This window comes from Lytechinus variegatus, chromosome 9 (genome assembly GCF_018143015.1).
Source record: "Lytechinus variegatus isolate NC3 chromosome 9, Lvar_3.0, whole genome shotgun sequence".
In the NCBI taxonomy this organism is placed as follows: domain Eukaryota; kingdom Metazoa; phylum Echinodermata; class Echinoidea; order Temnopleuroida; family Toxopneustidae; genus Lytechinus; species Lytechinus variegatus.
Window position 1 is genome coordinate 27,593,432 of NC_054748.1, and position 12,335 is coordinate 27,605,766.

At 38.3% G+C, this 12,335-nt stretch overlaps 1 protein-coding gene across 3 annotated transcripts in view; it reads left to right on the plus strand.

Moving 5' to 3' along the window:
• The window catches only part of LOC121421615 (proline-rich protein 36-like), a 29,391-nt gene extending 20,637 nt beyond the window's left edge, over positions 1-8,754 (plus strand). For all 3 annotated transcript variants that reach the window (XM_041616374.1, XM_041616375.1, XM_041616376.1), the window contains exons 2-3: positions 2,416-2,602; positions 4,217-8,754. In XM_041616374.1, coding sequence (XP_041472308.1) covers positions 2,416-2,602; positions 4,217-5,478 — 1,449 coding nt within the window. In that variant the 3' untranslated portion in view covers positions 5,479-8,754. The remainder of the gene's footprint in view (positions 1-2,415; positions 2,603-4,216) is intronic.
• The last annotated feature ends 3,581 nt before the right edge of the window (positions 8,755-12,335 follow it).

Genomic DNA, 12,335 nt, shown 5'->3' on the forward strand with positions numbered 1-12,335 from the left:
GATGGATTCTGGATGTGAAATCATAATTCTGCCTTTTTTGGGGGGTGTCTGTCTAGCCCCTTAAAATTACCACTCCGGCATGTCACAGAGCCCAAATAGGAAAGTCATATTGCAGAGTATATGCCTAACCAATGTTTATTGTGATAATAGTAAGGCAATAGTTATTTGCCTTGCGTGACAGGGATGCGATTGAAGTGGTAATCGGAGATCCCAAACAGAATCAGGGGGGAAAATCGTCTAGCGTTTCTCAACTTCAACGATGTTAACGAGCTTCTAGTATTTTTATTCCTCATTAGTAATTACTTAGTAATAGTATGTACTCCGACAACTCCTATCGTAACTAAGAAATAGGGGGTACACAGTGGCGTACCTAGGATTTTCCACGGGGGGAGGGCTTATTCGTCTGCCAAAAAATTGACATGCAAAAAAAGGGTCTTCAACCAGAAATGAAGGATTTTGTACCAGACAAAATTTGACAAGCAAAAAAAAAAGGGTCTTCAACCACAAATAAAGGATTTCGTACCAGAATAAAAAACTGACAAGCACCCCCCCCCCCAAAAAAAAAGTCTTCAAGTTCAAAGGAGCGGGCCAGGGATCAGTTTTGACTCGGCAGGGGTGGGCAGTCTGCCCCCCCCCGTAGGTACGCTAATGGGGGTACATGCTGATCGATGCTGAATCAGCTTTATAAGGGTATTAACGTATTTATTATATTTTGTGAGTCTCCTCGCCATGAAATATTTAATTTTGAAAACAACAAAACTGTTACAAATTTGTAATAATTTTTGTTGTTTTTAATAGATTTATTTTATCTAACATGCCTGTGATATGTCCCTGTACAGGTCTATGTGAGAGGGAAGATGGATGGGGAATGTATGGAGAAAATTGGCGTGTCGGGATATGCATGGAGAGAGTGGGCGCGGCAAGGATATGGAGATGTTGTTGTTTTTGCTGGTTGGTTTTTAATGGCGCTCTCATAAAAAAAGAATATATGCGCCATTCAAAATTATTTATCCTATCACTTTAATGTTTTTATTTTTTATTACATTCAATAGATAATGCCTCATATTTTAGGAAAGCCTTGAGAAATATGAAGTCGTTATTTGGAAAGAAGGAATTTCGCAAGCGCACGCAAGCTTTTTACACTCAATATGCACTGTAAAAGATAGTGCCTCTTCGCTTTGAGCACTCCATGCTTTGAGTGAAAGGGCGTTTCGAAGTTAATGGCGAGGGAGAGGGCGTGGCGAATAGTGGAGAGAAAGGGAAAGGGGAATGATGCTGGTTGTGAGATTTTTTTTTCCACAGCGTTTGAATATGTTGCAGTGACGACTTCTGTCTTCTTATCCTTCTATAATAAAACTTAAAACCGAAGCAAAGAGGGATTGCTTGCTTGCTTGCTTGCTTACTGTTATGCTGAAAAAAAAACACCCGGGTTAGATCGGGCTAGACAGAAAAAAAACGAAAGAAATACGCGTCCGTCAACATTATTTAGTGTGGACAAAAGGCGTGCCAAACCACTTTGTGTGTGTATGTTGACGTGAAAATAATAGAACTAGACAATATATATTTGACCTTGACATTGGCATTGCCAACTAAAGCAATAAAATCAGCGGTCTGTCATATTCACCAATGGGCATGACCATGATAGTGTCAAGATTTTTTACACCTGGATGAATTGTCATGGCTGCTAGAATGACTTCAATGATTTTGTTTAATGAGATATAGTGATTGTTTGTATTTGTCCTTGTCATTTACACTGCAAATTAATGATAGCTATAAAAGATCTGCATTTTTTTATAAACAAATGTGAAACCGTCAGTGGCGTCGCTAGGATTTTTTTTCCTGGGGGGCACTCGGGGGTCCTTGCTTTTTCAGGGGGGCATCATTTTTTCCGATGCGTGTGTATGTGTCACAAGGGCGGATCCGACTTTCGTCAATAGGGGACGGGGCCCAAAATTATCTTCACATTTTCCCCGATCAGTGACTTCTTATTCTTATAAAACAACATAAACATAAAAAAACATGCCTGAGTAGGTTATCATGGCCGACGGAATGACTTCAATGATTTGACGAAATAATTGCTACAAATTGCAGAGTAATAAATGGTCTGTTTTATGCTTTTTTGTAATGACCCTGTGTAGTGCGTGCTCTACGATTTTCCCCTTTACCACGAATCTGTAGCCCCCAGCGCCTGCAACGCATACAACCACATTAGTCTCCAAACATAATTATCATGTTTTCCTTGTCCCTGTTTAATAGTCAAAATACCCTGCAATATTTTTTAACTTCACGCAATCTTTCTTTGAAAACATTTTTTAAATTGTCATGTAGAATTGAAAAAGTCAGTATCATTCCATTTTGCTCTCAAAATGTTCATAAATGTTCAATCCTAATTGGTATATATATTTTCTGCTACAGATGGAAAAATGGATGAATGTCAAAGATGGAGATGGTGTCACAAGAAATCACTTATCACCTAGTAGCAATGACACCGATGATGCCAGGACACCACCGAGGTCATCCTTGATGTCGCCTTCGAAATCACCGCCGAAGTCGTCGAAATCCCCGTCTTCCCCTCGCCTCAATCTTTCAAACATACCGCCAGGTGAGAATGAAGCTTACGATGAATTGCAAGGCTAATGTGAAACAATCCCTCTGATTGGTTCTTCGACGCTGTTCTGCACAAATTGCACATGCAACGATGATCTTGATTGGTCATTCAGATTTAGTGATTGATGGCAAGCATTCCTGTTACAGAGCATTTAGAAGCGATCCGTTAAGACCTTTGTCATCGGTTTCACTGACAGATGTTATAAGCTACTGGAAGTCCTTGCATCTGATTGGCATAGGGAAAATAAGCCGGTGGAAACTACCATCATAAGCTTCTTAATTATCATTGAATAACCCCTGCAATATAAAACGAAAGGGACTAAATGACATTGCTTACATGTATTTTTCCGAAGCCAACGTTGCGTTTGCTGCCCCGAGGGGGGGGGGGTGGTTGGCACTTCCATTGACTAGTGAATACCATGGTGACTATGGGGTTTCGAAAAGCACCATAAACCATTTTTTTTCCATGTTCTGAAAATGCTCCCCTTAGCAAGTCATGGAAACAAGACGGTAACCTTGACAGGTATTCTCTGAATTGACCCCCCCCCCTAAACAAGTACAGCGATATTCTAATTGTTATATGTCACGGACGTGATCACGGACGTCATCTATGCCTTTACTTTCATTGGCCCGTATTCTGAAGTCGGGTTTAACTTAAACTCAGGTTTAAAGTTGTGGTTTAAGTATGGCGAGCCAATTTTTACATAAATCACTAACAGTAGAGACACCATACTTCAGCCCATTTGGCTCTCAAATCATTCATAATTGTCTAGGAAGTATAAAAGGATTATTGGCTTCACCATCGATGAATCAGGAAAGAGCACAGCAAACATAAGAAACACAACTTAATAAAAAATAATTGATAATTTTGGCTTCCCATACTTAATCCACAACTTTAAATTTGAGTTTAACTTAAACCCGACTTCAGAATACGGGCCATTGGGTTTATTACATTACCACCCCACACACCTCGCTCAAATCGTTCCCTAAACACGTAGTGTTAGGGCAAAAAGTACATCCTTTTAAAAGTATTTTGGTGTTTTTATCCCCTCGCAAATTGGACCGTAAAGACGTAGTTTTCCGGGCGAAATATATACAATTTTTCCATTATTTACGTTTTTTGACACCCTTATTACGTTACGTACGTAACGTGCACTATCTTGAATTGATCAACTCGTCAATGGAAGTACCCCCCCCCCCCGGTGGGTTTGCTCTGGGTTGCATTTGCGAGTAGATCATGATTCGTCCCTTCCAAAATTGAACTGGTCATGCACGAAGGTTTAGATGTAACATGCAAGATGAAAACGATCAAATCAAAGACTACTCTTAGAATATTCTTCATAATAATAATTATAGGAACTGATCCTTTAGTCATTGTTCATGTTGATCAACAGGAAATGTCACCGATAATATAAGGTGATTAACGTGATTTGGTATCTCTCAAGTTGTTGGCTTATCCACTTGACTACCATTTGATGAAAACTTAATATACATATATCATTAAAAAAAACATACCAAGATAACCGTTTAACAACATGTACATGTCACGTGCTATAGTTCTTATTGTCTTGATCGTTTAATGTATACTTCTTTTTATTGTATTTCGCAGATCCTCGGAAATGGACCTCACTGCATGTAGGAAGCTGGGTCGAGGCGGTAGCAGCAAAATATGCCTTCGAAGTGAACAAGTCAGACTTTCAAATGAACGGAATGGGATTGTGCCTTATGAAACGGGAAGGATTCTTACATCGAGTGCCCGAACACGGTACGATTCTTTTCGAAGATTTCCGAAAGAGGCTTCGGCAGTATCTCACCGCATGTCGGCAAAGGGTGCGGACTACCTATTCGCACCCAGGGACCGCAACACTTCCCGGTAGAGCGCACCACTTCCCGGCACCCACCGCATCAGGGGCGTCACAAGTGCCGACATCACCCATTGTTCAACCCGGTCAGGCGGGTTCTCAGTTAATTGCCCCATTTTCGGCACTTCGGAACGTACTTGATCGCAACCCATCGGGAGTTTCCGGGATTCATCGGTCTTTGCACACGGTACCACCACAACAGGAACCGTTGCCGTTTCGGAACATTGCACCGTTTCCCGGGAATAATCCTCAACCATCGGGACGGAATGATCACACATTTCTGCCACCATCTCAAGCCGGGCCGTCCGCGAGCACGACTGGACAATCGTCCCCTCTAGTAGCCACTCTAAATGGTCAGTTCTATGCAGCTGCTTCCCACATTGTCGGTGCATCACCAATGCATCCACGTCTTCCTATTCCCGGTTTACCGGCATCTACAGCAAAAACATCATCTCCTTTGCACATGACCCTCCCGACCTCAGCTTCCACGGCTCACCCTTGCACGCAAGTTACACCCGTTCAGAGTACCTCGGTGTCTACGTCGTGTCAAGTACACAATCCTCCAGCCGTTTCCGGCCATCGTCTCTCTAACTTTCCCCACATGGGTAATCCATGTTACCTCCATCATTCACCGTACTACCGATTTGTTCCTATCTACCGAACAATGCGAGTTGTCGGGCGTTTTGAGCCTGTACCGTATGGGTATCCACTCACGGTACCCTCAACGACATCACCCGACGCCTCATCAGACGTCCCGCCAAACCAACCACCAAACGCCACACCAAGCGTCCCGCTAAGTGCCCCACCGAACGCCACGCCAAACCCCGTGTCGGAATCCACGAGCCAATCACAAGCCTCCATTGCATCTCAGAGCACGACGTCACCGCCAGTCAACCAATCGCAAGCTCTAGATTTGTCAACCTCAAATAGTACTAGACCCGCTCCATCTCAAGCCCAGAATGTGCCTTTCAGCGGCGGTCATAAGCGAATCAAAACAGAACCCAAATGAAAAAAAAAATTTGATATGTTATTATTGTAACAAATATGAACAGATTTACATTGAAATAGACAGTAAACTCTCTTCACAATGTCTATTGATTCGCGCTAACAGATACATAACCAGCAGCCTCTATTTCCCCGCATTTATCACGATTTTCTTTTTGGTAACTTTCCTAGGAGGGACGCAACCGCGTTATTCAGTTTTCGCCGCGACTATAGCGAGTAATTTAGCTCGCGTATGCATGCTGTGCGTGCAGTAGAAATGACGTCACTACCAAGATTTTGACATTCCTACATTAACCCGACCAAATGTGATTACCAGGCGATGATAATGATATTATTTTTAACTTGATATAACTGGTAGCGCGGATTTCTTTATTTAATGCAATCATTTCCCCCTTCTGAATTTCAGCTGCAGAAATAAACCCACCTTTTTGTTAATTATTTATTGGAAAAAAAATCATGTATATATATAATTCCATTTTCTTTGCTTTAATTTCACCTTTTTTTATTGATCTGATGAGTCCGCCACTGGTTTACCTCTTTCAGCTTTCGTCCATTTTGTTTTTACCTCACTTGTGATTGGATGTGTGTTTTCATTGCAACTCTTGATCAGCCAATCAAATTCGAGCTCTGATTGTATATGAGCCAATGGCCTGCCAGGATGTAGACATCATGCAAAATGCTTCTTGCTGATTGGTTGATGCATTAATAGCGGCATGGGAGACCGTAAGGCTATTGACACACTACTCCTCTTCTGATTTACCCAACCAAGTTTTGCGCAGAGTCAATCAGATGCAAGGATTTTCAGTTTATATCATCTGTCGGCGAAGATTACTAAAAAAATCTTCAAAAAAAAAATAGTGAATCGTTTCATCAAAATTAATTTTGTCATTTGATTGTCAGGGGCCTGTTCCTGAAAGAATTGTGATTAATCGCAACTCAAGCGCTAATCGTAAGTGCACTCGTCTGATTGGCCAAAAAAATCAAGTTCTGATTGATTTCCGGTTGATTGATTGAGTTGCTTTTGATTGCAATTCTTTCTGAAACGCGTCCCTGGATCTGAAAACTTTCCTTGAGTTTGATTGGCTGAGAAGGGCAATTTCTAAAGTATATGTCGGATAAAATAGACTTTGTCGGATAAGGCATCCGACAAACCTTTCATGAAATACTGCAAAGACTTGAAACGAAACTCGTACACCCATTTAAACATAACAAAACAAGTAGCTCCCCATAATTTTTCAACGAAACAGTTGAGATGAGAAGCGCAGTTCCTATGGTAACTGTCCAAAGACTCGAAACTAAACTCGTACACCCATTTAAACATAACAAAACAAGTAGCTCCCCATTTGTTTCCAGCAAACAGTTTCAGCTGAGAAGGACAGTTCCTATGGTAACTGTCGGATAAAATAGACTTTGTCGGATAAAAACATCAGATAAATCCTTTTATGAAATACTCCCTGACTTGAAACTGAACTCGTGCACCCATTTAAACATGACTAAACAAGTTGCTTCCTTTAACTTTTCAACGAAACAGATTTGAACAAAATATTTTGGCATGAATGTGGCTACATTCATTGGCTAACTTTGTAAAGGTATTACGTTTATATATACCTCTATTTTCATCGTTCCTTTCTCTCTTATCTCTCACTACCTCATTTTTTGTCTATACATAGGGCCTATAGATTGATTCTTTTCCATTTCCCACTTCAAAAGGTCTTATAGTTAAATTCTGCTGAACCTATGATTTTGAAGCTATAGGTGTAATGGGTGTGTATCATACAAGTAACGTACACAGTAAAAATGCTGTTTAAGATCTTATACAACGCTGTTTACTATATGAACCTTCAGTATTTGTTTAACCGTTTTAACAATCATGTTTAATTCATTGGAAATTAGATATTGTAAATTAAGCTTTGTTGCTTAAGATTTAAACAGTTGTTTAAATTGTTTAAACAATTACTGTAAGGTTCATATAGCAAACAGCGTTATGGACCTCTGTAATTTAAGATTCATTATCGTTCTTGAAGTGGCTATACTACTTTTTAATAGTGCGCAATATAATGCTTTCCCCGAGTATAGTCTTACCGAAATATCTGCAGAAATGCACACACGGCCACGCAATGACCGTGAGTATTGACAGATTAAATATTTCGAGTATGAACACGGTCATGAAAATGAACTGAATCACCACAGTAAATTTACCCGTTGTTCGTACAGTACATGATTTATTGCACAAATTTCGCCACAAGGCACATGCTTCTCCCAAGTCGTCATTATAGAGAAAAGTCTACCTCTTTGTGTAGGAGTAACAGGGAAAAGCAGTTATACCTCATGATCATTTGATTTATTTACAAGCGTATTAGAATAAAAAATATAATCAAATATAAATTATGTAGGCCTGTCTGAAGAGACTCTTCCTTTTTGCGCCTAATATTCTTTTCCTCGATCATTATACACAGACAGTTCAGATTTTAGTTTATTTACCATTCCACATAATTTGTTATTCAGTGTTTCATAATGTATTTGCCCCTCAATAACTGGGCTTTAAAATGTCTTGTTTATTTCGTTTTTTTTTTTCATATAACCTCCAGGAAAAGTCGATAGTCGCTCCTGAAACCTCCAATAATAATCAGTGACGGTAATTATACAAGGAGTTTTTAAAATAAGTTGGTAACAGTATGAAAAGCACATGCATAACAGTTTTTCATGCATATAAAGAATATCTTGCCATTATGTACACGGCTATCAGAAAAAATATATCTTTAGAAATACTTGAAGTTCTTATAATTAATTCGGTATTGGGTTCTACAACTGTTTTTTTTTATATTGTGAAGATAATCATTGTCATATAAGTGTCATACAATGTAAGCAAGTTCTCTTAACATGATTAACCTGTATACCTCTAGGTAAGTGTTCTGTACATTTAGCAACTTTTCTTGAGTAAAAACATGATCGTATAACTTTGTATATCTGCTGTTTCAATAAAATCAAGACATATTTTCATTAAAGTCTGCTTCCAATAAGTAATGCTTGGAATAAACAGTAAATCCTAATCTTTATTTTGAAAGAATGTTGGGAAATCAAGTTCCTTTTTATAGCTATTTTAATGTGAAGCCATGTGTATGTTTCTTTACATGGTTATGATTTTAGTCTATTTTGGGGTCTCGAATTTTCAAGGATTATTTTGATATATGTATATATCCATCTCACGATTGTCAAACATGGATGATCTGCGTTTTTCAGCTTTGCTTTCAAAATATAATAAAGTTTATATTTGATTTTACACATCTCTTCTGTTCGAGTTACGCATTAGTGTGTATTTTTTATATGAAATGATCGTTTTTCCCTTTTAGCTGGTTTTCTTTCGGTTTTTTTTTCAATTCTTCCTCATTTTCTTCTTTCTTTCCTTTTTCTTTGATTTCTTTTCTGGTTTCCCCTTTCTTTATACGCCTTCTAGAGTTGTATTTCTTCTTCCTTAAAATATTACTAATTCTCCTTCAACCTCCTCTTCTCCTTCTTCTTTTCTTCACACTTCTTATTATTATTCTGTTTTTTCTTCTCTTTATCATCATTTATCTTCTTTATATTTATCTTTCCTTTTTCCATTATCTCTCTCTCTCTCTCCTCACTTGTTCACTCCATTCTTTCTTCCTCTCTTATGCACTGTAAAATCTGTGGTGTTAAAACTGACACCTATTGGTGTTAATAGAGGACCACACCCTGAGGTTTTAAAATAACACCCTAGATATTAAACATAATACCAAAGAGTGTAAATGTAACAACCATAGGTGTTGTAATAACACCTATAGGTGTTAAACTAACACCACCCATTTAACACCGGTGTAAAATAACTGGTGTGGTCCTCTATGGACACCGGTTAACACCACAGTTTTGCTGTGTGCCTGTCTGTCTCTGAGCGTGTTTCTTTTAGTTCCATAGAACCTATAAATTAAAAGAAAAGAGAATAGTTTTAGTCTCTTCCCTTTTATCACAGATTGAGCAGGACATTTGAGAAGTGCACAGGGAGTTTATACATAAGAGAGGGGGTCCCCGGGTCCCTTCAATTATTGTACCTTGTTGCATTGGCGGCGGAAGACAAAAAATTTAGGGGATGTCCACCTGAAATTTTGGGATGGACACAGTTAAAAATTGGACAAGCGCCCCCCAAAAAGGTTTTTTTATGAGTTGCTAACCAAAAATTTTTGACAAGCAAAAAAAATGGTCATCAACCTAAATTTTAGGGGGGACAACACACGTTTCAAGGGGGTCCACGTGAATTTAGGGGGAACGCAGGAAAAAAAATTGACAAAAAAAAAGGTTATCAAAAAATTGTTTAGGGGGGGACCGTCCCCTCACCTAAAATTTAGGGGGGGACACGTCCCCCCCCCCCCCGCTTCCGCCGCCTATGCCTTGTTTTAGATGCGAAGGGCCTGATTTTGAAAGTCTTGTATTGAGGTTAACATATTCACAGAAAAAGGTATGATGATGCGTGAATTTTTGGTTGGCAAGTGAAAAATATTTACGCATGTACAACGACATCAATCAGATGATTTCCTGGGTATGAGGGGAATAAGAGAGATAATGAGAGAAAGAAAAAGATGGGAGAGTAAGAAGATTGATGGGGACAGTATAAATTGTTCAAGAAGAAAGGAGAGAGAGAGGAAGGGTGGCGGGGCAGTAAGTGAAGAAAGCGATAAATAAGGAGTGTAAGTGAGAAACTACCACCCAAATTAGTGAAAATAAAACATACTCACCTATTGCCAGAATACTGATTTTTCGTTATACTTAATTTTAAATGACATTATTGGCAAGTATGTAATGATTTTTTTCTTTTCAATCTTGCTAGTACATGAAATTTCCAACATATACATTTCAATTTGATTGGGCATTTAAATAGAATGCGTTCAATTTATTTCAAATTTACACAATTCGTATTAATTGGAAAATAATTCATTTTCATGTTTCTAAGTTTGTATATATAAAGGCTTTTGGTTGTGAGGAATATACGTACCGAATTTTGGCGCGTTCGGGTGCACAGTAAAAACGTTGTTTAAGATTTTATACAACGCTGTTTGCTATATGAACCTTACAGTAGTTGTTTAACAGTTAAGCAATCATGTTTAATTCATTGAAGATTAGATATTGAATATTAAACTTTGTCAAGATTTTAAACATCTGTTTAAACCATTACTGTAAGGTTCATATAGTAAACAGCGTTGTATAAAAATTTGAAACAGCGTTTTTACAGTGTGGACGGCGGTTGATATCAGAAGGGAAGGGGGTGATAGGTGTAGAGACGTATTGTGACTCACCCCCCCCCCCCCCTTGTTCCAATTCTTGGTAAATGAAGCAAACCTGGACCCGTGACACAAAGGTTAGCGAAATGAAATCAGATTATCGTTTCTTGCCTGTTTTGCTCAGTAGACTGACTAGGGACCAATCAGAACTGTTCTTACAAATTCAGAGATTAATAAGCCAGTTCGTAGTTCCTTTCTGCGCATGATCAGAAGAAGGTCATTTGCACTAAAGTGACATGGTGCTTTAAAATCTAATGAGATAAGCACCAACTTTGATGGCTTTGATGTCTTGATTATTCATATATTCTTTTGAATTGTCGTTTTCATTTACATCCACAAAAACCAACAATGCTTCCACGAACGACTGCATGGTATTTCACAGTTTGTCAAGTACATTGTGCAACATGCTAAGATATATGCATTCAAAGTAGGAATGCAACCAATACCTTCATTAAGTGTTCATTGGTGTGCTATTCTAGTCTACTGGGGCCCGTTTCTCAACACCTGGACAAGTTAGTCATATCTTTATCCACCAACCACGGAGTTAGTTCCAATCTTACTAAACCCGTTTCTCGAAAGGCTTCCTAACTAAAATACCTTGATATCGATATTATCGGTAAAAAGAGCAGACGAGACGTAGCCTTAGTCACAAAATAGCATAATTTTCAAAAAGAAAAATTATAACAAAATTGCAAATATTGTGATGAATTGGGAATTTCATCTTTTAAGAATAATAGCACAGGTATATTATACACCATACATACTTAGACCATGAAGACTTGAGCATTCAATTGCTGAGAAAATGGAATTATGAATAATTGATCTCGTGACTAAAAAATCACATGTGGACGTTGAGATGGGTACCCCCGGGATATCCAATTTTAATAGTTTACGAAAGTAAAACCATAACGGTTTTCGTTGTAAAATGATGATAATTATACGGTATTTTACGATTCCAAACATCATCAAAATATAGTTTAACAATTTTCTTTTAAATCTTAGATACTGAAACTTACTATTTGACAAATTCTATGCATAAATTAGAGATAGAATTTATCAAAATGTTAATAGGGGTCTGAAAACGACAAATACGAGTCCATTTATGGATGGCCTGACGTGGTAGAATCTTTATTAAAAAATAAATCATTTCACTATTTTAAAATGAATGATTTTGTGGAGTATTACCAACAGTTTTTGTAGATTCTTTGTATTACAATGATCATAGAATGCATTATCCAACTTGTTTTTTGATGTAATTTCAACATCTTTGATTGATTACGTAAGATTATAATTTTCTCATTTCTAGGCACTTTTGCATGTCATAGTCTACCCACGTGATGCCACTACGTCATTAAGAAAGAAGTTGTGACAGGTTCGGAGGTGTCATAAATATTTAGTGAGGTTGTTGTACCCGATCTTGGTAAAGAGGGCTTCGTGAAACGGTTAGCGGACAAGTAGCTCACTATCTCCGATTTAGTCAAGAAGTTAGACTTATGACGGTGTTGAGAAATTTCTCCATCCTGCTATGTAAGGCAAGCTTACGTAATATCTTGCTTTGAAATCTGCC